The sequence below is a fragment of the Colias philodice genome, chromosome 6, assembly GCF_061535455.1.
Source record: "Colias philodice isolate Cphi_HAF_F1 chromosome 6, ilColPhil1 Martin Lab GWU primary, whole genome shotgun sequence".
NCBI lineage: Eukaryota > Metazoa > Arthropoda > Insecta > Lepidoptera > Pieridae > Colias > Colias philodice.
This window is the reverse complement of record NC_143091.1, coordinates 12,065,611-12,091,922: the sequence shown is the minus strand read 5'-3', so window position 1 is coordinate 12,091,922 and position 26,312 is coordinate 12,065,611. Positions and strand designations below refer to the sequence as shown.

The 26,312-nt window shown below is 39.7% G+C and overlaps 3 protein-coding genes across 12 annotated transcripts in view; 1 reads left to right on the top strand and 2 right to left on the bottom strand.

Annotated features, from left to right (window-relative positions):
• ewg (DNA-binding protein Ewg) overlaps positions 1-3,273 on the bottom strand; it is a 15,516-nt gene extending 12,243 nt beyond the window's left edge. For 4 of the 7 annotated variants that reach the window (XR_016315805.1, XR_016315804.1, XR_016315806.1 and 1 more), the window contains exons 1-3: positions 3,133-3,273; positions 1,010-1,174; positions 106-259 (exon numbers count right to left, since the gene is read on the bottom strand). Coding sequence is in view for 1 of the 7 variants with exons in the window: in XM_089696887.1 (XP_089553013.1) it covers positions 106-259; positions 1,010-1,096 (241 nt within the window). In the remaining 6 variants the exon portion in view is untranslated. Of the gene's footprint in view, positions 1-105; positions 290-1,009; positions 1,175-3,132 lie in introns of all 7 variants that reach the window. The other 3 variants (XR_016315800.1, XR_016315803.1, XR_016315802.1) reach the window with 1 other exon arrangement.
• Coq7 (ubiquinone biosynthesis protein COQ7, mitochondrial) lies at positions 3,172-10,435 on the top strand. Of its 2 annotated transcripts, none has more exons than XM_089696941.1 (4): positions 3,172-3,311; positions 7,903-7,977; positions 8,231-8,459; positions 9,297-10,435. In XM_089696941.1, the coding sequence occupies exons 2-4, from the start codon at positions 7,906-7,908 to the stop codon at positions 9,572-9,574; spliced, it is 579 nt and encodes a 192-aa protein (XP_089553067.1). In that variant the 5' UTR covers positions 3,172-3,311; positions 7,903-7,905; the 3' UTR covers positions 9,575-10,435. The 2 variants fall into 2 exon arrangements, with proteins under 2 accessions (XP_089553067.1, XP_089553065.1); XM_089696939.1 differs by lacking the exon at positions 3,172-3,311 and adding an exon at positions 3,637-3,790.
• On the bottom strand, positions 4,565-26,312 carry LOC149488103 (protein shifted-like). Of its 3 annotated transcripts, none has more exons than XM_089696920.1 (8): positions 26,182-26,312; positions 14,771-14,934; positions 13,867-14,106; positions 13,042-13,206; positions 10,233-10,433; positions 7,690-7,785; positions 5,566-5,769; positions 4,565-4,777 (listed from the first exon to the last, which is right to left on the bottom strand). In XM_089696920.1, the coding sequence occupies exons 2-8, from the start codon at positions 14,931-14,933 to the stop codon at positions 4,737-4,739; spliced, it is 1,110 nt and encodes a 369-aa protein (XP_089553046.1). In that variant the 5' UTR covers position 14,934; positions 26,182-26,312; the 3' UTR covers positions 4,565-4,736. The 3 variants fall into 3 exon arrangements, with proteins under 3 accessions (XP_089553046.1, XP_089553049.1, XP_089553047.1); XM_089696923.1 differs by having other exon boundaries at positions 13,063-13,206; XM_089696921.1 differs by lacking the exon at positions 26,182-26,312 and adding an exon at positions 25,836-26,158.

The window sequence follows — 26,312 nt, the reverse complement described above, 5'->3', positions numbered from 1 at the left end:
CTCATGGCGCTCTTGACTAAATCAACGGCTATATCGAACGCAAAGATCACCTCCATGGAGGTCTTTGATCTGAACACCTATCAACTATCAGCAGTCAGCACTCACCGGCCGCCGCCAGCTGCTTGGTGACCTCATCGCTCATGGCGCTCTTGATGACGTCACCGGCGTCCTCGTACGCGGAGCCGGCGGGCGAGGACGCGCACTCCTCGTCGTCCTCCGAGCCGCCGCTCAGCCCGCACCCGTCCGCCTGCGACATGTCCTGCGCACCGTACGACGTGTCATAGTCTGGCTGGATGCCGCGTACGGATGATTATCTTTTGTATTTTTTTTTTTGTTTTGTACACACACGAGTAGGAAACGCGACGGAAGATGGCTGTCCATCTTTATTTTAACGAATGTCCTAACATGTCAAAAATATGGCAATCAATTTCCAGCCAATTTATGAACGTAAAAGAAAGAAGAATCGGCATTTCTTTTTAAATTATCTTTATGAATACAGCCTGCATATCAGCCAGACATTTCATTAAATGTTATAACTGTTCAGTGGGATATCATACAGCCAATAAACAATAGTTAATAAACAGTCTAGTCTCATAATTTAACAGCTACAATTAACTTAGTTGGCACCTAATATATACTTACAGCCATAAAGCATACATTACACAATCTTCAGACTTAATATACGCCATTTCAACATATTGTATTGATGGATTATTACAATTAAATTATTAAGTGGCTATTTTTGTCAATGCTTTTGGTAATTCTATTACATACTCTTCTTAATACTATTATAGTATTAGATTCATATATTGAAAAGGAAATACTTCACATTTATTTATGCCTGTATCATAAAGTCCACAAAGTCTTTCTTTTATTATAAAAATCTTTTAATATTTATATTGGCATCAAATATCGTTGATAAACCATCAGATGATGTGTTTATCAACATTGCCATCTCGACAATTAGCTTATACACTATACTTTATTATAAATTAATTTCAAGACCAACCTCCTCAGCCATGTCCATGGACTCGGTGCTGACTGCCGAGTTCATGTTGTTGTCAGAGTCGTCGTCCCTCTTGTTCTCTAGGACCATTGGGCCTCTTTAACTTGCACTCTTCAGTTAGTTATACTTCCACCAGGATAGCTGTGAGACTCAACCGCGGTTTAGAGTCTGGTAAATAAATTGTTCTATTGTTATATCTTTTGTGTGTAAACCTTATTTTTACTGAGTCAACTTATAGCTGCACTTTGACTAACCTATTTCCATGGAACATTGGCTTCACCATATTTTTCACAATTTAAAAGTTCTAAAGAAGTGTTCTTAAGAAAATTATCTATTCTAACTTTTGGAGATATACTTTAATTCTTGAAAAATACTGACCGAATTGATAACCTCCTTTTTTTTTGAAGTCGGTTAAAAATCAATTATGTACTTATTAGTTTTGTATCATCACTAATGGAAAGAACTTGCATGTTATATTAAACTTTAAAAAGCTGCCAATTTAGTAATTTGATAATTTATTATTGAAAAGTGCTAAACTAACTATATAAATAATGAATAGTCTGTAAATAACAATAATGTATTTGTGCATGATTACAAAACTTGAATGGGTACAAATTTATTTATTTAACACTTTATTAATTGTACAAATGGAAAACTTACTTACAGATAAAATGTATTTGATCTAAGACCAATAAATCTACAAACAGAACTTAGAACTTCTTAAAAAAGTTGACACAAAACTTGAAATATGATAATACTATTATTCAAAATGCATTTTAGGAAGGAAAATGAATAAACAGGAAGACTAAACATTAATTATAGGTAACATTTTGTTTTAAATAAAATGTATAATTAATATAAGTAGTTAAATGATATTAAAAATTATTTAAACTCAATTTACTCTTATTTATAGCGTATGCAAAATACCTCTCATAATAATTTGCGCTATCATCAACTCATTTTATGTGCCCACAATTGGAACACAGATCTATTAGGTTTTAAGTTTTACCCAGATGCTTGAAATGAATGATATGGCTTTTATTATGGTTTTAATATTATGTTTCATTCATTTAATTTTTCTGGTTGTACTGAAAATTCATTATGATGACTTACTGCCATTATGTTTACCTATTTAGCTATTAACCCATTGACCACTGAGCGCCCCGATCGGGGCGCGACACAATAGATTATCTATTGTGTCTGTGATTCCGGGGACTGATGGATTAATCAATAATTCATAACATAACAGTTCTAATAAGGTAGGAATAATGCTAAAACCAAGATTTGAATTCAAAGTAAAATGTTATTAGAACAACATGAAATAATTATGTCAAAATCTCCAAAATCAATATTTATGGATTGCTCCATTGCCATGATAATCTTTGATAGAAATGCTTATTCTTACTAAAATACTATAATAATTATAATTTATTAGATGATTGTTAAGAAATTGTAACCTTGCTAATTAATTAAATACTCTCTGAATTTGTACTGAAATCAACCTATAATGTCAGGTTTCAGTTCTACACCTACCTATTTGACCTTTGACATTTTCTAACTTCTAAGTCTTTCCTTTTCTTGAAATAAAAAATGTACATTTATCTTTCATAAGTACTTAAAGAGTAAAACACGACTATATAGAATTAAATACAATATTAAAAGATAAGTAGGTAAAACAGAAGAATTTACCAAGTCGACCTATTGTGTAAACTACTAGTCCAATTGGAAAAATCAATACTCAAACTGTCCTACTACTAGAGAAAAGAGAAACTAAATTATCTAGGAATATTGACGAAATTATAACATTTAACGCTTTATAATCAATTTATTTGTCATAGGCTTATGTTTTTCAAACAAAATTAGCGATGAATGAATCCTAATAGCTTGACTTAGTGTGCCTAAACGAGCATAATAATGTTTCGCCATGGTGTCATAATGCATTTTGTTTTATGTTTTGTTTAGATGCATTTCCCCATAACCGGTCGCACCGGGTCAACTTTGAAGACGAATGACATAAACTCTTTTGCGGCGGCGTAAAGGATAAACCCAAATGAATGGCCATCATGAAGGGGTAGCGCGTTCGAGCAGGCCCAGATAGAATAGAAAGACTACGACTGCGTACGCACCTGCGTGATTTGAAAGACATTTTGCACTCCAATTTGAAGCTCCCGAAGATCACAGTGATGTAACTGCTTCAAAACGACACCTTTCAAGACTTTTTCTCTCAACTGGACACTAAAATCACAAAATTGGAGGAGTGAACAGGGATCACCGAAAAACGCGAGTCCTCCATTGATATCGATCGGTAAACGCGATATGTTAACATTGTACACTTCATATCTTGAGGACGCCATTTTGTACGAGCCTGCGCGGTACAATTTTCTTTTCGCATTGGAAAGGGAAATTGCCCCTCGCTCTGCGGGGGGTTAAACTTTTATTTTATAATTTGCTACGAATAGGACTAACTTTTTCAGGGAAACTTACCGATTTTAGTCGTTGAAATTTCTAGTTAAAATTTATTTAGGCCATAGGAGCTTGGCAATGAGAAAAATTCCATTCCGAGTTTATTTTGGAAAACATTGATCATGTCATACAGTAGCGCAATCTATCCCAATTTTCAAGAACTAGTTTTGACAGCTAAAATTGTAAACATTTGCTGGATATTTTCTGGATTGTCAATATTTAAAAATAAATCCAATATCATTAAAATTTCATGAAAAACAACTTAAATAGGTAGTGTTAAATTAATAGGAACTTGTGTCTTAACCTGAAGAAAAAACAACCGTAAGTATATAATTATATGTTTGTTATTTTTTTAATATTCGAAGATTTGTGATGAAATAAGAAATTCTACCCTAGTCATGCCCTAGTAGAAAAGATGCCCTTTACGTTTTATATATGTTAGTTTGAAAGGTTTTGTGGTTATAAATAACAATACAGATTGGAAAGCAACCTATAAGTTAAGTTAAATTCACAGCTATTTACTTTGAGGTTATAATAATATGTTTATCGATTCTCGAGCGACCTTATACTTAAACAGTTGGGGTACGGTTTTTGTATAATTAAAAAGTATTTTCTCCTTTTTATAATATAACAATCGTAGTGGTGATTTGGCAAGTATTTCTTCTCCAAAAATATTGAGCAATATTATGAAATTATAAAATCAAATCAGCAAATTCCTGTTTTTTATATGACTTTAGAAATATAAGGTGGGTCTGAATGCAATTAATGTATGTTGTATTTGTTACCTCAGAACTTTTGACTGGGTAAAATGATTTTGATGATTCCTTTTTTATTTGATGATTCCTTTTTTATTTTGCCGCCCTATTCGAATTTTGTCAAGTTGAAAAATTATTATCTACTAATATATTCTTCAAACATTAATTTTTATATAGCAAGGAAGTAGATGTATTTCCAAACTTTTCATTTCACTGGACAAGCAGGTGGTAAATTACCTGTTGAAATAGGAGAATAATTAACCAATCTTATATTTTAAAAGCTCTAAGATTTTAATATGAAGTTACATACTAAAACAACAGGTAGTGAGAAATAAATTAATACAAATATTAAATTATTTATTGTCTGATAAAATTAATAGTATTTATTCTATACATAATATGCTAGCTTAAAAACTAAATGACTAATATTATTACACTTTGTATGATATAAAATTTCTTAATTAAATCACAAGGTATTTAAGTATATATATATTAAGTTTCATTGCTTTCTCTCATCGAGGCCTCTTGTATTCTCCGGATTCTTCTGATGAACCTGTAAAATAAAAAACATAGTGTGCTGATTACTGATGTAACTTTCTATACAGACAATTAGCTAGTATTTTACAAAATATCATCTCCTTCATTATCATCATCCATTTCTTAATAAAATTTAATAATAATCTTTGCTAAAAATGTTGGGTATAGTTATCTAATGAATTTGTTATATCCAAATAATAGGCCAAATGACGAATTGGAAGATAAATTACAAATTGGGGCCATTTGGCCAATTACAAATTGGGGCCATTTGACAATTTTCTTCCACATGTGAATATTGAAGCTTCCACATGTGAATATTGAAAAATTGCGTCTTTGTGAGAACTTTAAGGCAGTAACATCCCCACCAGGCCAGCTTGCAAATTCTCACTGTCACAAAATTATGTCTACCATTGCACAATTTCCATACCTTCTTCAGCAGTCCAATACCGCCTTGTAGCAACTCGAAAACTTGAAAATTTGCTGCTTCTATTGTGCATGTGTGTGCGTAGCGTTAACTGCTTCGCAAACACAGACCTAGGATACTTAGACTTCCCCACTATAAAAAATTGGTTGTCTGTAAAGTCGGTTTACGCACGATAGTTGAACGTGACCACGTCCGATTGTGCTTCTTTGTCGCTCGTTCCGCGCTCTCGCTTGCACTTCAAGCCTTACATGGAACGCCTCAGAGCGAGGTAACGCCGCATCAGTCATGTTTTTTCGTGCGTGCAACCGGCTTTATCGAATTATTAGGCGTTGTCCCGTCAAAAGCCAAGGATGCGTCTTACACCATATTATAACTCTCACCATAAGTCCGATGACAGTACCGCCCCCGCCAGCCCGGCTCGCACAGACACGCGCCCCCGCGACACACGCCGTGACGACACGCGCGCACGCACTCCCCCCCGCGCCGCCCCACCTCGCAGTGGTTGCCCCCCAACCCGGCGGGACAGCGGCACTTGTTCACCCCCTTGCAGCGGCCCCCGTTCAGGCAGGGGATCACGCATTTTGCTGGAAACAATATTCGTGTATATAGATGTTTCGGGACAACAGTTGAGAAAGATTGTAATTTAAAGAAGACACGTTTTGAAATGAACGAATACATAGTAATTCAAACGTGTAGATTGTCATATTTAAGCATACCAAATAAGAACCTCCAAACCATTAGTCTACTTGATAAGTTGAAAATGGCGTAAATTAGAGATAAGGCTCTTAAAAATACGTGCGATAGCTCATTTGATTCGGAATGACGTCTAGAAAAATGTATCGGAAATGTTTATTAGCACACAAAAAATTGCAAAAGTTATAGGCAAATTAAGTTTCAAAAAAATAGGTATTTCGTTTATTGTTAATAACTCCGAAATTATTAACATTTCAGAAATTTTGAAAAAAGATTCTTAAAGAGGAGGAAATTTCCAACGAAAATCTTCCGACTCCCGGAATTCTATCTCCATTATTTATAATTTTAATTTAACGCTGAAAATAGCCCTCCGCGCGGCATTTTTAGTTAGCGCGCGCGGCTTCAAAACCGAGCACGTCACACTAATTATTTTTTTTAAGGTATTAAATATTAATTTAAAAAATTAAAAAAATTATGGTGTATTCCGAACACTTCAAAGAATTTGCTCCCGTTGGAAATTTTACTTAAAGTTAATTTTTCAACAAATTAGACAAATGTTAACTAACGAAATTTTTTCGAACTTCCGTCCTTATTGCACATTAAAAAAAATGTTTAAATCATTGTCGGTAAAATTTTTCACTTCGTGGAGCCCTTCATATAAATATACTTAACAAGATCGCGCCATAAAAGTTTAAAAAATGTTAATACTTTGTTTATAATAATTTTTTCAAGTTAACAAAAAACTAGAAATTTCTAGTTTTTTGATCAATTTACTTAACGAAATTTTTTCGAACTTCCGTCCTTATTGCACATTAAAAAAAATGTTTAAATCATTGTCGGTAAAATTTTTCACTTCGTGGAGCCCTTCATATAAATATACTTAACAAGATCGCGCCATAAAAGTTTAAAAAATTTTATTACTTTGTTTATAATAATTTTTTCAAGTTAAGTAAATTGATCAAAAAACTAGAAATTTCTAGTTTTTTGTTAACTTGAAAAAATTATTATAAACAAAGTATTAACATTTTTTAAACTTTTATGGCGCGATCTTGTTAAGTATATTTATATGAAGGGCTCCACGAAGTGAAAAATTTTACCGACAATGATTTAAACATTTTTTTTAATGTGCAATAAGGACGGAAGTTCGAAAAAATTTCGTTAGTTAACATTTGTCTAATTTGTTGAAAAATTAACTTTAAGTAAAATTTCCAACGGGAGCAAATTCTTTGAAGTGTTCGGAATACACCATAATTTTTTTAATTTTTTAAATTAATATTTAATACCTTAAAAAAAATAATTAGTGTGACGTGCTCGGTTTTGAAGCCGCGCGCGCTAACTAAAAATGCCGCGCGGAGGGCTATTTTCAGCGTTAAATTAAAATTATAAATAATGGAGATAGAATTCCGGGAGTCGGAAGATTTTCGTTGGAAATTTCCTCCTCTTTAAGAATCTTTTTTCAAAATTTCTGAAATGTTAATAATTTCGGAGTTATTAACAATAAACGAAATACCTATTTTTTTGAAACTTAATTTGCCTATAACTTTTGCAATTTTTTGTGTGCTAATAAACATTTCCGATACATTTTTCTAGACGTCATTCCGAATCAAATGAGCTATCGCACGTATTTTTAAGAGCCTTATCTCTAGTTTACGCCATTTTCAACTTATCAAGTAGACTACATCGCGACCGCCTCGAAAAGTAGTTTATATGCTGAAAAATCGATTTAAAACTCGTCTGTTGCCAAGTCATATTAAATGTATTATGTAGTTAAAGTTGTTTAGATTTTAGAAAATCAATAAAACTATACTCACAAAATTCGCACCGCAATCCATAATATCCCTTTGGACATTCGCACGTGTCCTTCTGTATACATTTTCCGCCATTTAAGCACTTTTGTGAACAAATACCTGAAACAAAAATCACGTAGGTATTGTAATAATTAATCACAACTGGAAATCTTATATCTTCGTTAATTAAACACATTTCATACTAAACTATAAGAAAATATATTTATTTCTCCTTAGAAAATGTTCCGACCGCCGCCAATGTTACGTCATGTGCGACAAGCCCACTCATCTGCTTGGAGAAAAAATCCACATGTAAGTACAAGTCTCTTTATCGTACATACATAACATTTTCAGTAGAAATACTTTGTGCATGTTTAAGTAACGATGAAATTTTTTATTTTATTTGCATGAATACCTCAATCCAGTAATTAATCGGAAAAGCAGTGCCTATGATCTTGATTCCTGACCTAAATCTTTATTTTTACGTGTCAAAGTGTAATACACTATAGTACAAACTTTATAGTATATATTTAAGTTTTTACTTAAAATCAGTCTTCTATTACAGCTAGATGAGATAATCCGAGTAGATCACGCAGGGGAGTTAGGAGCGGATCGTATATACGCGGGACAAATGGCCGTTCTGGGTACTAGCAAAGAGGGACCTCTGATCCAACACATGTGGGAACAGGAGAAGAAACACAGGGAGAAGTTCGAAGAGCTGATCTCCAAGTATCGAGTTAGGCCCACTGTGATGATGCCGCTATGGAATGTAGCTGGATTTGCGCTTGGTGCAGGTAAGAAATATTTTGTAGTCAATTAGATGTCATCTGCCTTCGCAACATTTTCTTCCTAATGTTCTCACCATCAATGTTTTGGCCACCAAAATTCACCATGTTTATGAGTAGACAACCGCACCGCGCGAAAAAGTTGTAGACTGCTCTCTTGGCGTCGACTAAAAGGAGGCGGAACGGCGAAAGCGACCGGCCTGCGCGCAATTTTTTGCTCATAATTTATATTTTTTTTTTTTTTTAATTAAGTACTGATGTATTAATTGAAAAATCTAATCCCATACGTCCCTCAACAATTGAATGGAAGTGGATGTGGATAAAGTTTCATTGATATTACTTTACTATTGTCCAAATGAAATTGATTCTCCGTTTAATTTTTGGGCAACTTCACAACGTTTTTCTATCGAGGCAAATTTTGTCAATCGTGTTTCCGTTCCCAAACGTCACTAAACAAACTCTTCAATTAACGTTTTCTATCGAGGCAAATTTTGTCAATCGTGTTTCGGTTCCCAAACGTCACTAAACAAACTCTTCAATTAAATAAATCGATAAATAAAAAAAATCAATTTCAAAGTTTTTGAAGAAAAAAATCAATTCTCCGTGCGCTTCAAACGTCTGTTTTGGGTCTCATTTCACCTTAAGGACTTCTGTTGCGCTCGATTCAAAAATAATGCATTATTTTTGCTTGACTGTTTATTAATATCGATTTTGTAGAGCTGAACCTGATTTTGTTAGCTCTTACCGTGTAAGTTTAATGTTTCCATCCTAATTCGAAAAAAAAAAAAAACTATATAGACATGAGTGTACTTCATTTCTTCTAAAAATTATACACTATTATTTCAGGCACAGCTTTACTAGGCAAAGAAGCAGCTATGGCCTGCACTGTGGCCGTGGAAACCGTCATAGTAGACCACTACAATGACCAGCTCAGAACACTCATGGAGGACCCAAACATCGACAAGGAGATCCTAGAGACGATCACAAAGTTCCGTGATGAAGAACAGGAGCATCATGATACAGGAATCGACCATGGAGCCGAACAGGCACCCTTCTACCAAGCACTGACTGAAGTTATTAAAACCGGGTGTAAAGTCGCGATCGCTATATCGAAGAAGATATGAGTATTATTGCTAGTTTTAACGAATTGATATTTTTGTAAATAGTTTTAGTAATAAAGAGTTAATTTGCCAAATGTAATGACTATCTGTACTAGTTCTCCCTATCATCAAATCTAGTAGAAATCTGGAATCACCTCTTAAATGGGGAATGAGGGAAAACTATCTCGTGATACTTTTATCCCGTAACCAGGAGAGCGAAGTTGATACATAATACAGATATTGTATTTACGAGTTATCACAATGTAGTGATAAACTATCAAACGCTGAAAGGCCAAGGCCTTACCTCATATACTATGTAAATTGTAAATAATAACAAAGATAATGAAATATGTATTTATAAATGGCTCACGTATCTTAAATTATTACTAAACAAAGGAAATGATAAAAAAGTAATAACAACAACAATAAGAAAAATAGTATACATAAACAAAGCGGAAAGTAAATTCATTAGAGTCCAGATGGCGAAAAAAACAGATTCGTTTTGAGATGACCTACCGAAAAATGAAAATACATTTGATATAAAATGCGGCAATTGTCTTATAAGTTTCATATGCAGCAGGATTCCAAATTTGAAATCCGTTGATGGTGTTACCTTTTAAAAATAAATTTATTGAGGCTAGGTAACTAAATATACTAAAATAAAAACAGTAAAGTAAAATACCTCCTTCACAATGGCGTCCTTGATAACCAGGGGGGCAGGAACACACGCCTGGCGCGGTACAGTTCCCGCCATTCATGCACTGCGGGTAACACAGCGCAGTACGACAGTGTTGCCCCATGTAACCGTCTGGACACTGACATATCTTTTCGCTGTTACACCAGCCTTGGTTCGCGCACTTTTTATCGCACTCCGGATCTGGACCTGTCAATGTCAATTTATTTTTAAAATGGTGATTCTAAAAAAAGATTGCGTTAAAAAATATTATATTCGCAATAAAACGGTGAAATATGCTCTTGTCACTATGAATTTTGATGTGACAAGTAGGCAGCTTATATTTATAGGTATTTTGACGACTTCTTACCTGGCTAACAGTGCGTAAAACTCTAAACTTTAAGTTTCAGAACCATTTATAAAAGAATTATTTAATCGCTAAAAAACTTAGATTTCTTAATAAGAGTAATATATACCCATATAACTTAATTTTAACTACGGTTAAGTTAGCAAGCGTACAAACCTAAAAACAAAATTCTGTGAGCAGAGGCACCGTGAGATGAGCCAATCAGCGCGCTCGGCGAGGCCCGGGAAATAAAGCATTTGGTTAATATCGCCTGACAGTTCGAGCAGGCTGGTGATGAAACGATATTAGTAGGGTAAATAGGCTATTTGACAAGGTTTTGAAAACTGTCTCAAATTATTAAGATACGTCTATAGAGCACACAAAATACATGTTTCTTAATTTTTTGTAGTTATTCATTGAGAAAATGGAAAATAAAAACATGATATTCAAATACGCCGCCAAAACACAATTTTGAAGAATATGGCGTCTCGCGACCATGGTGACGTCACAGCGGCGTAAACATCAACTTGCTCCACACTTGCTCCTAGCACTTATTGTTCGTTTTTGTTTTAATTATAGTATAATTAAGTTAATCTGTTTAAAAACCAGAAAATGAGTTCTTATAGGTGGTGTGTAGTTCCTGGATGCAGAAATACAACTATTAAAACCCCTGACAAACTATTTATATGTGCTCCAAAAGATATAAAAATGCGTAGAAAGTGGTTGCAGTTAGCTCGCAGAAATCCAAGTGATATAAGATATATCAATTAAAACAGTTATATTTTTTTGTGAAGACCACTTCTATGTAAGTATGGTGTTGAATACCTAGTAGGCAGTTTATTTTATTTGCAATACATAGTATAAATCGTCTCATTACTTACCTGCTTGAGGTAAGATAATGATATAACTATATAAATTGATGATGACGTGTTTGTATTGATATTCAAAATAATCAATACAAACACGTCAATCCTATAAACTGGATGGCTGAAATGAAAAATAAAGGACTTAATCTAAAAAATGTATAGGTACTTCATAATTATTGTGCTATTGTGATTCATGTTTGTAGGTACAATTAACTAAAAAGGTAATGAATGACGATTGAAATATTAACTTACATAGCTGTTTTCACATTTCTCAATTGAGGAGCGTAAAAATCTTGGTTGTTTTTAAAGAACATGCCAACCATTATAGCACAGTATTACAATATTATTTCCTAATTATAGCGTCCACTTTAGGTAGATTTCTACTGTCTGCTTTTTCGAAATTAGGTTCCATGACAAACAAAAATAACGCATAAAGAACAAAACTGATTACAGACACCTTGAATCACAAGAAATAAGTTATACAAGAAACAAAACCAAAAGCGAAATTCAGCAACGACGTGAGTAAACGTTGGGATCACTTGTTATTTACGCCGCTGTGACGTCATGGCAGATGCAGCCAATCATGGATGTTTTCGGTCACGTGGTCATTTTAAAAAATATGATGTTTTTTCTCGACGATTTATAAATAAATAAGTTATTATTTATATCATTTATTAATTTAAATCGCTTCAAAAACCTTATATATATATGGATTACACAAAAAAGTAATTTATTTTTTATACTGTCAAATAGCCTATTCTACAGGTTATTGACACCTTAACGAACAGTCTTTGTATGAAATTCAGAAATTACGTGATCGTATCGATCTTTGATACGACAAAAACGCGTCTCAGCTACGTTTTTATACTTTATGTTTGTTTAGTCTATTTATTTGACATTTATAGGTTATAAAACTATAATACAATAGGTAATATGGTGTCAATTACTGTATTGTTCAATGCACACGAACACAAACGCTACAAAGAACATTATTGTAAAATATTGCTTAATAGGTATACCTATTAAGTTTTATGGCTGGATACTTGAAGTATTACTTGAAGCCAAAGCATTTATAAGCTTGAGTAGCTTGAGTAAGTGTTCCTGTGCTTTCGTCATAAGCATAAGAATTAATAAGCTGAATGGTCTTATATGAAATGAGAATCTATAATATTATTCAAATGTATAAGCAATAAAAATTTCTTCAGTTGTAATTCCTAAACAATCTTTATAAATTTTAGCTCAAAAGTAATCTGATCTTTCGAATATGAATAATTTAAGAATTCCATAATTATTATTAAGATGAGGAGAACACTTTTTTATTAATCGGTTTTTTTAAATTTACTTATAGATTGTTTATAATTACAGATTAAAAATGAATTTTAAAAGTCTTACTTAGAACTGCTTATAGAATCTCTAGTAAAAAGTAAAAAAAAGCATTACGTTTGTATTTCTGCGAATATATAAATATTTATATTTTATTGCTAGCTATCTCTATTACTAATCAAACAGTTTTTTTTTCTTAAAAAATGTCACAAAATCCATACAATATTTAAATATTCAAAAATACAAACGTGTAAGTGTTAAAAATGCGTTGGCGATACAATACCTGTCCTTTCTAAATACACACCTCTCTGTGCGCATTCCTTCTTTAGGTTTAATCTTAAGGGGGTGCCTTTTAGGGGGATGCCTCGACCATTTTTTAGCACTAGCCCTATTTCAAATGTTGTCACACCACTCACGTTGCCCATGCAGGGCAAAAATATACTAAATTCTGTAAATAATAGTTAATTTATAGTCAAAAATAACCCAATAATATCTGACATGCCCATTATTTCAAACGAAAGCAACAATTTTTAGTCAAATACTTGTCAAAAAAGTGTTTTTATTTCAATATTTAATGTAATGCGATAACAATAAATTTTTCAAAAAATGGCGGTTGCTAAAAAAGTCAGTAATATTAGAGCGTATACGCACTATGCGGGTAGCCGCATTGCGGGTAGCCGTCCGGCTGACCGCAAGCACAATTATGTACGTAATATTCATTTCTATGCGCACTGTGCGGTCTGCGGTAGCCGCATCGCAGTGCGCATAGAAATGAATATTACGTACATAATTGTGCTTGCGGTCAGCCGGACGGCTACCCGCAATGCGGCTACCCGCATAGTGCGTATACGCTCTTACAATCGATAAATGATACCTACCGTACCTACCAATAACAAAACAAAATATTCTGGTCTATAAGTTGTTCGAAAATTGAAAATTTTAATAAAAAAAATAAAAAAATTCTCGTGAAACATGAAATGAAAGAAAATTTTTGAATGCATTAGAAAAGGACTGACTATGCGTTCAGTTTGACATTGAAGTGAAGAACTAAAAAAAACGTAATTAAACAAAAAATTGAATAAAATATGTACCTAATTTAATACTTTACCTTTCGGTGTTTTAGGCACCCTGCCTTGTGTTTTGATGGAGAGAATAGGAGGTTTCAAAACCTTCAGATCGGAAGATGTAAGTATATCGAAATTATAATAATATCTCTTTTTGGACCTCCACGTGAAGTTAACATATCCGACCTCTGAAGGAATAATTGGAAGTTTGTGCGAAAAATTTGGATCCAGGATGTATGGTTGTATGTTTCCATTTTGAATTGCGAATACTTGCATTGATATACCTGAAATTAATGGTAATAAAGTAGGTAAGTAATTTATGTTCCTAGTAACACTCAAGTCACTGTAAAATTTGGTAGGAAATAACCGACATTGGCAAAAGATACATAAACAGTGAAAAGAATAACCAGATTTTCGGCTGTATGAGTATGTCTTAAAACTTTTCCATTTCCAATAATATTTTTAAGTTAAATCCTATTTCAGTAAATATATCTAATTGTATAGCTTCATTACTTCAAATACGTTGTACAGTGATGGCTATGCATTGACCGCAAAACCACTTTGCAGGTAAGCGATCCACAGTTAAGTAAATGTCATATTGAGTTCTAAAGTAAACGAATTATTTGCTTATTATTTTGTTACCTATGTGGTTTGGGAAATTTTAGAAGACAAAACGTTATACACGTCTTAACCACAATATAATTAACAAATCGTATTTTTTTAATTTTCGTAAATTTTCTGTACGTCAGTGAAATCTAACCCTATAGCATGGTGCATGTTTCGTATGGTATAATTCGATTCATCTACATAGGCTGGACCACTGGACCTATCAGAGTTATTAGTTATTACCATAGAGATATAGAAGATGTTATCAAATAGACATAGAAGACAGACAACAGTTCGTTAAATTGCATTAATTGTCTATGAGCATATTATCTGTGACCTTACCGCTAAACATGCGAACTTGCCGCTCGTCAATCCACAGCGATATGTCGGAGTTCATGCGATCCTGGTCCTTGTAGTCGCGCCGGCCCGCGCTGAGAGTCAGCGAGAGAGCCAGCGCCACGCCCGCGCACATCGTCTGCGCTGACCAGGACGCTGACGGCCACATTCTGGATAAAATAACACGGGAATATTTATTGAGCTACTTAGGTATGTGTAATGTGCGGCCATATAGCAAAAAACTGTTATTCCCTAATCTAATATATTATTTTCCTTGGGACATGGTGGACAAGCGAGCGTCAGACTGGGTAATTCTCGATGAAGACAGAAAAAAGGTGTTGTAGCCGCTAGGATCCTTTAAGTATGATACAGACTACCTACATGTGCGTAGTAAAAACAGTTAAATATTGTAATAGTCGTTGTGTGTGATACACATATCACCAGGATGCAATAAGCATCATGTTCAGTTACCATCATCAAATCACTAGAAAAGTATCTCATCAACTTTACTCTGACGCAGAGGAAGGACTGTACAAAAAAAAATTGCTAGGGTGGAATACTTTTAATGTGTGTAAAATCGTTTTTCAATTTTCTCCTCGGTTTTCTATGAACTTGCACTTCAATTTTATTTATCTTAAACATATTTACAATCTAACGCTTTTGCTATTAATACAATACATGAACAATAAATAGACAAGTTAAGCAGAAATGTCCGATAGCCAATTTTCCTGTTACTCATCTATTTACTAAATCCTTTTTCTGTATGAAAATCCCAATGTTAACAAAATAATAAGCGTGTAACAGGCGTATAATGTGTCTGTTGACCATACAAATAACTTGGAGACGTGAAACCACAAAAAATATTAGAAAAAACAAAATTATCACAGTTAACATAATTGATTGAGAGCGTTCGGGACGTGCTCCTACAATGGGCAAGCCGTGAGAACGCCAGAGTGCGTATAAAAAAAACGACAACTTCATTATATAACCCCTTTTTTTTTTTTTTTTTTTTTTTAAGTGGGGAAATCTTGCATAGATACCCACGGCCTCCGGGGAAGGGGCCGTGGGTTATGTCGGATTCCTACCGACCAAAACCCCACTGTGTTCCGTCAAGCCGCATCAACGACGGGGCCACGGGTATGGTAGAATTCTTCCGTGACCCCGTCAGCGGCTGCCCGTCGCCGGGCCAAAACAAATTGTGAGCCAACCAGCTCTAACCTCATGGGGCGGCGTGAGCGGAACACGTCTCACGCCACCACATCTCCCCGGACGATGGACTAAATCCCCGCTCCATCGCCCGGCTCCCCTCGTTAGGGAGGCTGGTTGCGGCCGCGTAAATCAGCCGCAACACGACGACGACGCCCAATAGGGCGTCGGCGCCGGATCGGGTCCGCGTGAGGATCCCTCTCGCGGACCCGCTCAGCCTCCTCTTTCCGCGAGATCACGTCCTCACAGAACGTGATCACCGCGCGCCAGGATCTGTCGCTGCCCACCATTGCACGAACTATGGAAGGCAGAGAGAGATCCGACCCGACGACCGCGACCAAGCGAGCACGAGGCTCGGCCCACGCGGGGCACACGGCAAGAGTATGATCTGCCGTGTCCTCCGGGCAGGCGCACCAATGGCAAGCCATGCTGGGCTCCCTCCTCGCGACTTTGCACAGATACCGCCCGAAACAACCGTGCCCGGACAGTACCTGTGCAAGGCGGAAGGTTATGGCCCCATGCCGCCTGTCGCACCACTCTCGCAGCACCGGTCGAATTGCTGCGACCGTCCGCTCTCCAGCGCTGGGCTCTTCGAGCCGGCGTTCCCACTCCCGGAACCGCCGTTCGACGGCCTCATCCCTCCACTGCTCAACCTCCTCATAGGATGGGTTGAGCCCAAGTAACTTGGACGCCGAGACGCGGCGATACACGTCCGCGAGCATCTCGGCGTCCAGTTCCCACGGTGGCGTTCCGGCCATCACGCACGCTGCCTCGAATGAGACCGTGCGGTACGCCCTCACTACCCTAAGCGCCATGACCCGCTGCGGTCTCCGCAGGAATGGTCTATTACGGGCGCTTAAGGCATCTGCCCAGATGGGGGCCCCATAGAGGGCCATGGAGCGGATTACGCCTGTATACAAACGGCGACACCCACCCCCGGCACCCCTAAGGTTTGGGAGCAAGCTTCCCAGTGCCCCGGCCACCCCAACAAGACGGGGGGCGAGGCGACGGAAGTGCTCCACGAACCTCCATCTGCTGTCCAGCACAATGCCTAGGAACCGCATTGTGGATCCAACCTTGATGGGCACCCCGCTAACCCGGATCTCCGATCCAGCGCTGTGTAGCCTTCGACGGCCGGGAAAGAAGATAGCCTCCGACTTCTCCAGCGCCACCTCGAGACCCAGCCGCCGAATGCGACCCACCACGTCCGCCACCCCCGCGGCAGCTAGGAGAGCCGCCTCGTCATACGAGGCACCACGCGCGGTCACCAGGGTGTCGTCCGCGTAGCAGGTTACGCCGACACCTGGGAGATTTGCGGCGCGCAGTACCCAGTCGTATCCAATGTTCCACAGGAGAGGTCCGAGGACTGAACCCTGTGGAACACCGCACGAGACCTCCTTCTCGCTCCACCCATCCCGGGTAGGATACGCCACAGCCCTGTCCGAAAGATATGATCGCAGTAGGCGCATCATATATTCCGGAACGCGGTGAAAGTGGAGCGCGTCAAGAATCTTCTCCCACGGCAAGGTGTTGAAGGCATTGGCGATGTCCAAGGACACCGCCAGAACAACCTCGCCGCTCTCAGTCGCGCTCTCCACAGTCGCCCTCACACGCGTTATGGCATCGAGCGTAGACCTCCCCCGGCGAAAACCAAATTGGTTGTTGCTGAGGTCCGGACCTATTCCCTCTAAATGGTTGACGAGGCGAGCTGCGAAAACGCGCTCAAAAAGCTTGCTCACCTCGTCAAGCAGAACGATAGGCCTGTAAGCAGTGGGTGAGTTCTGCGGGCGTCCATCCTTCCTCAGAAGGACCAAGTTCCCCGTCTTCCACCTGCGGGGAAATTGGCCCTGCCGAAGGCAGGCTGAAAATAACTGCTCTACTCGGGGTCCGAGAGCCTCCATCGCCAGCACCCAGGCTCGACCAGGGATTCCGTCTGGGCCTGGGGCGGTGTTCTTCTGCTTGAGTCGCCCCACCGCTGTTTCCACTTCGTCCCGGGTGACATCTGGAACAGATACACCTGCAGAGTCTTCCTGTTCGTCAGACGTCGCCGCCGTTGTCAAGGCATCTGGGCCGCCGTTGGCAAGGCTTCCCCTCTCTGGGAACAGGGTTGCTACTATCTGTTCCAGTAAGCGAGGCTCGAGGGACTGAGACAGGGGAGGGGCCCACGGGCGGAGCTTCTGCCTTACCCGCTTGTACGGCCGACCCCACGGTTCTTGGTTTAGGCTCTCAAGCATTTCGTCCCAGGCCCGATCCTTGGCGCTGCCGATTGCCTCCTGCAGAGCCGTCACGCACTCCCTGTAAGCGGCATATAGTCGCGTTTCCTCCTCCTCATCGCGCCATCTCCGGCGCCGGTGTCTGGTGTACGCCCGCCTCGCAGCCACACAAGAAGTGCGCAGCTGGGCGATTTCGGCAGACCACCAGTACATCCGACGTCTGCGCGGAGTAGAGCGGGCTCTGGGCATCGACGCGTCGCAAACCTGCACCATAGCGTTTGCCAGCCATGCTGCTTCATCCTCGACCGAACTGTCCTGTGGCGCAGGCAACCACGACTGCACTATGGCAGCCTCAATCAGAAGGTCCCTGTCGAGGCTCCGAAGTGCCCAGCGTGGACGCCTATCAGTCCGGGAAGACCAGCTGGAGGCAATCGAGGGCGCAGATATGCTGAAGCGGATGTAACGGTGGTCCGACAGCGTCTCCACATCGGTAACAACCCTCCAATCATCGATTCGCCGTGCAAGGGAGGGACTTGCAAACGTGACGTCGACGATGGATCCACCCCTTTGCCTCACACACGTTAATTCTGACCCACGATTGAGCACCGAGAGATCGGCCGCAACCGCCCAGTCTTGTAATACCGCTCCCCGCGCATTCCTCACCGAAGATCCCCATGCCATTGACTTGGCATTGAAATCTCCGGCCAGAAGTATAGGCTGAGGACGGGCGTGCTCAATCAGCTCCCCCAACTCTGCCAGAAACTGCTCGAACTCGTCCAGTCCGCGGTTGGGAGAGAAGTACACTCCGACCACCGTGTATCCTCTGATTGAAGCCGAGACGCAGCCCCGCCGTTGGACAACTCGTTCCATAGTCACACCCCCCTGAGCCACTAACGTCACCAAGCCATCCACGTCCCCCACCCAGTTATCCCGGAGAGGTACCGAGTATGGCTCAGCTACCACCGCCACATCTATCATCCACTCCGCCAGACTCTGGAGCAGCAGATCTTGAGCTCTGGCGCAGTGGTTAATGTTGGCTTGAAGAAAGCGGAGGGCCATCGCTACGTCTCCATTCCTTCTATCTCCACAGGCGCCTCTAGTGGCGCAGGGCAGGAACGCGATGCGACTACTGGGCCATCGCGACTCTTGCCTCCTCTCTTCCGCTTAGGGGCTTTGCAGGCCGGGCCCCCGAGCCGGTGTCCCGCAGGCAGTCTTGCATCGGCGCAGAGGACACAATGAGCGGTTGCAGAGCACCCTGCAGCCTTGTGCCCATCTTCGCCACACCGATAACAGACGTTGCTCCGGTCCGTCGGCGATGAGCACATGACTCTTACGTGCCCCACCTCCAGACACCGGAAGCAGCGTTGCGGCTTCACTGCGCCAAGCGAGACCCCCGCGGAAACCCATCCAACAAGGATGCGCCCAGCCTGCGCCACCTTTTTCGCGGCGGCTACCGGGCAACTCACCCACGCCGTGGTGGAGCCCCTCGAGCCCACGCGCAGACCACTACACTTGACCTGGTCCGCGGGGCACTCACCCACCCGGGAGACTGCAGCTGCGACTTCATCGGCAGCCACCGAATCGTCGAGACCAGTGACCCGAACCTCCGCGCACTTTATCGGCCTGGATACCTTGATGGTATCTTCGCCCCACACCTCGCGTAGTCTACCAGCAAGGGCGTCCGCCTCCTTTGCACTTGTAGTGCCCGGTATTTCCAGAATTCTGGCCCCGGTGGCGGCACGCTTAAAGCGCAAGGCGCTAACGCCGATCGCCGCGAGGTCGATATCTTTCCGAGATCTAGCCATCACGGAGGCGTACGTTACACCGCGCTCCTCCGCACCCGGCTGCAGGGTTATGACCACAGCCGAGGACGAGGGAGAGCGGAGTTTAGGGGCCCTTTCACGTGCTTTATCCCCCGCCTTGTTTTTCTTCCTTTTCTTCTTCTCCACCAGAGTCCACCCTTGTTTAGGCGGTTGCTGCTGGGGAGCGGTAGACGTAGACGGGGCAACCTTTTCGGGACGCCGCTCCGCCTTCTTACCTCCCTTTCCTTGATTGGCCTTTGGGGCCGGACCGGTACCCACAGGCTGTGCAACAGCCCGCTTTTCGCCCTGATTTTTATTCGCAGCCTTTGCAGGCGCCCTCTTAGTAGCCTTTGGAGGCGGGAGTTGAGGGAAGTCCTCGGTTAGCCCTTGGCTAACCGCCATCCCCCTAGTCCTATCATCCGCCGCCAGTGGCGGCCTCACGCGCCTTACTGGAGGTAGGCGTTCCTCCAGCACATCCAGCCGGGCGTTTACCATTTCTCCAACCTGCCGCATGATGTTCGCGGTCAGGTCAGAGTCCGTCTGCTGCTGCTGCGTATGATGTGCAGCCCCTAGCGTAGCTTTCATGTCCGCCATCTCCTTGCGGAGGGCCGCAATCTCCCCATGGAGCCTGGTATTGTCGGCCTGAAGCCGCCGAGTCTCTTCGGAGGCGGTGCGCTGCACCAGCAGTGCGACCGCCTCTTGGATCGCCTCCGACGCATCCTTTAGGGTCCGTTTCGACGTCCCCTTCAGGTTTGAGGATTTAGCCTGTATGACCGCAAGATTCTCCTCTATGCGGCGCCGGAGGGCTACGGTTGATTCGTCATCCTCGGTCCGCCCGCTGCCGGCTTCTGCGTCCGCGGCCTGAGAGCTTCTCGAGACCTGGGTCTCTCGCTCAGTCTCGAACTCGGGGTTGCCGCCTACGAGCCCAAGAGCTTTCCTTGCGGCAACCATTTCCGCCAGAGCCTTCCTTGCAGAGGTCGCAGGTGTGCGCGTTGTTGACGAGCGTCCCTTGCCCCTCTTGGCACTCTTTTTGGCCGTGCGCGTTCGTCCCTCTGTGGAGGAGCCCGAGCAGCTCGCTCCAGAAGACCGCTTGCGCTTCGCCCACAATCGGTCCTCTTCATATGACTGGACCGTCATGAGGCTGTCTACAGACGTTGCCGCGGACAGTCCACTAGGTCCAGCTTTCCTCCCCCTAGTTCTCACACGCTCCATTTGAGCGCGCGTCCCTACCCCAATATCCGTATCGCTTTGCAAATCGTTATTGTCCAATGTCCGTTTGCCAGTGTCGTCGGTTGGTCCAGTAGCTTTTGGCACCGAGGAGGCCTGGGAACCCACCTCCTCAGTGTCTTTGCGTAAGTTTTTGCCCCCCCCAGAATACGTGGGGCAGCCTGAGTTGGACTCAGGGAGGGATTCTCCATTAATGGTACCCTCCTGGGGTAGTTTATTTTTGAAACTTACCTCCATCATCTCCTCTCTCTCCTCCAGTTTGCAGTACGCCTGCCGGGTTAAACCCGCCAGCCGCTACCTAGGGCTGGGCCCTTTCAGCTCTACAGCGGCCTCATCGGCCCCAACCCCAGTACTAGGTGATGCTGCGCACATACCATCACCTAGGAGTATTATTTAGCAGCCCTCCGGCCAGTGAGTCCTCCCACCCCTCCTCGCTGGTTTTGGTCCGCGCCGGCTGAGCAGCCGATACCCCCCATATCTGGGGGGCCTGCCCCTATCCGCCACCTGGGGACGCGCCCGATGGGAGACCAGAAACTCCACACGGGATTATATAACCCCTGTCAAAAGTAATGTCTATTACTTTTTTCTCGCTCCCGATGTCGAATTATACTAACAAATAAAGGTGTTAACAAAAAAAGTCAAATCTATCTCCGAATAGGGATGAGCAACAATTTTGTCTAGGATATATTTTTCACAGTATTTTATCTATAGTGTATTATAATTGTCATGATATTTAAGTTTGTACGAAACATTTTACACGCTGTATTAATGGCAATGTAAACTGTAGTAAATGTTATTTTGTGATGATTAATTGATTGTAATTGCGGGAATCATTGACAGATAACCTATAATTAGTGCCGGCACGTCGAAGTTGATAAATGGTTTTAAATAAACTTTTTGTAACAAATGACGCAAATCAATTAAATTAATTCATATTTACATCAATAATTATTATGGTTTTCGGGTTTTAGGATTAGTTTATTATTTTTATTTGGGCGAGCATATAGGAAATATTATATATCTATTTTATTTATTACCGTTTCTTGCCTGCACAGTGCACACCTGTGTCTGTACTGCTTTCCAAATTATTGGTACATGGTATGTTGGGTCTATTCAAAACGGCATTAGGCTTCTAAAGGAGTCTAATTGAAAAAAAAATATATGTTTGATTTTTTAATTTGAGTATACATAAAATACCTATAAGTTATGAATCTAGATTCTAGGCGAACTAACTGCAAATACGATAAAATACTGCATAAGTTTACTGCCTACACAGAAAGACAGATGGCGGCGCCCGAAGATCCTGGTAACGTATATTTTTAAATTATTTAATATGAAATACATACAAAATATTATAATACAAAATATTAAAGTTATTGCTAATGATATGACTGTAATATTTCTGTAATAGAGCTCAGTTTCGACATGTTGTGGAGAGCCATTTTACTTTAAGTGTCTCGTTCACTGGTTAAGCATTAACGTTGTCATAAAACCACAACATCATGTCAGTGTAAACGGTATTTATAAATATGAGACCGTTTTGTTCAAACGCAGTACAATTAATTTCACCTCAAATGATGTCACGTCTGGCGACCTCATCAGAAGAGGTCGGTATTATTTTAGTTTCATTGGGTAAATGTGCGAGCTGATAGATTCAAAATAATCATTGTTACTTAGTGTATTTTTTGTATTATTAAGTGTTTATTTTTGTTTTTCAGCTTTACGCTGGCAGTAAGGTTTTTTTAGAAAAAAAGAAAGGTCAACGTAGTTGTTAGTCCTAATATGAGGACTAACAATATGTATTATAATTAATTATCAGTCATCAAGAAACAGGGTCAGTATTACTATCCTTAAGTTATAACTTTGAAATCGTTTATAAACAATTTCAATGTTTTATATTGCCTTTTGTGTGGAAGTTTGATACGCAAATCCCTACCTACCCTAACATTATTACTAGTAGTACATTCTGTAATCGTTCCACTGCTTTAGACGATTTTGGATGCGGTATAATTCAAATAAACGCATAGAGTAGACATGGCACCGATTTATTACAAATGTTTTAATCGATGTGTTCTGTTTAAAGATGATAGGTTGCCTATAGAGTATAGATGATAGGTTGTATTCCTGCCTGTCCTCATTCTTTCTATCTATATATCCAAAACTTATTTCAAATTATGATTTTATTCTTTGATTTCAGTGTCTGTGTAATTACGACTTTACGGTGCGCGGACACATGTTCGGACAATATGTATATGATAGCATGTGTTATACTTTTCAGACACATTTAATCTAATTACGCATTAGTCATCGTAACACGCAATAGAAACAGCCAGACTTTTCGTAATTCTTATTAATATTAATGAATTTAATCAAAAACTGCACTGGGTTTCGTATACTGGTTGGACATCCTGCGATAACGTGTGAGCGAATGACCCCGTGAAATGCGGTTTGCGAAAATAATACTTAGTGGGATCATGTATGGTTTACTTTAACCGCATGTATCAGATTTAGTGGATTTAACACAACCTTTCCAGAGATAATTGCAGCTTGCAACACGTGCTAGATATTATATGAGATGTGAAACTTTTTGCTTTGAAGAAAAAGCTGAATTTTTTGTTACTTATAGCATTAAAATTTTTATGTTTATAATAAGTAAGTATGTAACTTTCCATGAAAAAACAATTTAAGGGATGTGTTTTAAATTATTAATTCTAGAATATTGAATGATGAAAAGTCGTGTCTTCGTGTCTTTATAATCTTGGTATATTTTTTTCTGCCAACAAGACCAATAATAATAATCTTTCTTTAAAAATATAGCTCAATGGTCGCAGAGATTCCTCGAACTTAACAAATGTAATCACACTTAAATCATTAGCTAATCACATTTTGTTTTTTTACACAGTTTCATTGAAAACAACACCTAATTACATTTTTGAAAAATAAAATAACTTCGAAAATGATCACCAGCACCTAAACCAAAGGTTGGCAACTCTTGCGCTGCACTTGTTAAGTTAACCAGCCGTTGCGAGGACCCGTTCGGAAACAGGTAACCACGTAAATGGAAAAAAAACTAGCCCCGGGCTCCCGTCCTGTCCACACTCGAGGCGCTATTCATCGGACGACTTTGTCTTTGTTCAATTCCTTTTTTTTAATGATTAACCGTGTCAAAATGATACATAGATTAATATTTTCATATCACAAATCCGTTATTTAGAATAATATTTGTAAAAGTCTATGGTCTAAATTTTTTTTTTTTTTACATTATGAAAATTCTTAAAATGCCTTTTTAAAAACATTCTAGAACTTCATCAAATTATGTGGGGCAATTTAAATAAATGCTTAGTGTGTTTATATCTTTTATTTACTCGACGAAGCCAGAATTATCTAAACGTAAGTTCGCAATTATTTGGTTTGTCAACATCGTACAAAATTTATGAATTAATTAAATTAATTAGCTTGCCTGCCTTGCCTTGCTTAGTAAATAAATACTGATAACTAGGGTTGTAACGGAGGCCTACTTAGCGGAGGCGGAGGCGGATGCGGAGGTGAAGAGGTTCGCCTCCGCGGAGGCGGAGGTTAACGGAGGCGGAGGCGGAGGTGAAATTTGTTGGGAAAATATAAATAAATTTATGACTAATAGAGTCAGCAACATTTATTTATATTATATATAATGTGTACAATTGTACATACATGTTCATGATTCATCTTAGTAATCAAAATTGACAAGAGGCAAATTATATTTTACGAACAAAAGCTTTGCGGCTTTTTCGCCTTCTAAGCGGTTTCTCAAGGGTTCGTAAATTAAAGTTTGTGATCGTAAATGAACTTCCGATATGACTCCGCATAAATTTTGCGGAGGCGGATGCGGAGGCGGAGGTTAAATTCTTTGCGGAAGTTCCGCAGTAACGGAGGCGGAGGCGGAGTTCCGTTACAACCCTACTGATAACATTTTAAACTGTACTATCTGACAAACGAGGTGTTAGATTGTATCAGTTTACAAACAACACAGATGTTAAGGAATCTACATTTTTAGATGTAGAGATTTGATATATAAATAAAGAGAAATATTGCGCAATAAATCATAATTATTATCTTTCAAATAAAAGTTATATAGTATACCAGGTGAAAGGTAAGACGTTAGACGAATTTAGACAGGAGCTTCTACTCATGAAACTGAACAACTTTTGTTCTACAACTTTGCTGAATTCGTAAAAAAAATTGGACTTTGTAAGGAAACTTCGCTAATCAGCTGACCGATTTCCATACAAAGTCCAAATTTTTTTCTACGAATTCAGCAAAGTTGTAGAACAAAAGTTGTTCAGTTTCATGAGAAGAAGCTCCTGTTAAAATGCGTCTGACGTCTTACCAGTCACCCTGTATATAAAGTGGAGACAAATCCAACATAAACAAAATTAAGAAGAAGAAGAACGAAAAAATATGCAATTTCATTCAATATCCAAACCCTTAATTCTAATAGGTATTTTTACGTTTGTTTTTAAGATTTGTATCTTATGACGAAAGTAATAAAATAAAATAAACGATTTAAGATTATTTTTATTTATTAAAATAAAAATAAAAAATATATAATATATATAGCGCCGTATAAGTAGTGGGCAGCTTTACCTGTTCGTTCAACACCAAGCTCATATGATCCAATAGGCCACTATTAATAGTCACTGTGTTTACATACCATATAGCACTGTTTATATTTTTTACACGTTTCGAATGAGCTTTGAAAACACCGGGATAAGTTATTTAGGTATTTCGGGTTTGATCAATTAAGATTTCATAGCAATATACACGATAGCTATAAAAATATTGAAATGGTTTTTCACAAATAAATACCAATAAGTGCTCTTATAGCAAAAATGCACTAATTTTATATCGATCGAGCAATTAATCACTTGGGGATCAACGTTCTCGCCTGGACAAAATTCGCGACGGCGATTAAACCAAGTTTAAATCATACCTGTTTTATTTAACACAGTCAAGTTCGGTTCACGCAATCATAGCTTTTATCCGTAACACTGATGTTCACGCGTTATTTTTTACACTTCACAGCACTAAGCACGTATTATCACCTCTAAAATCAAGCGCAGA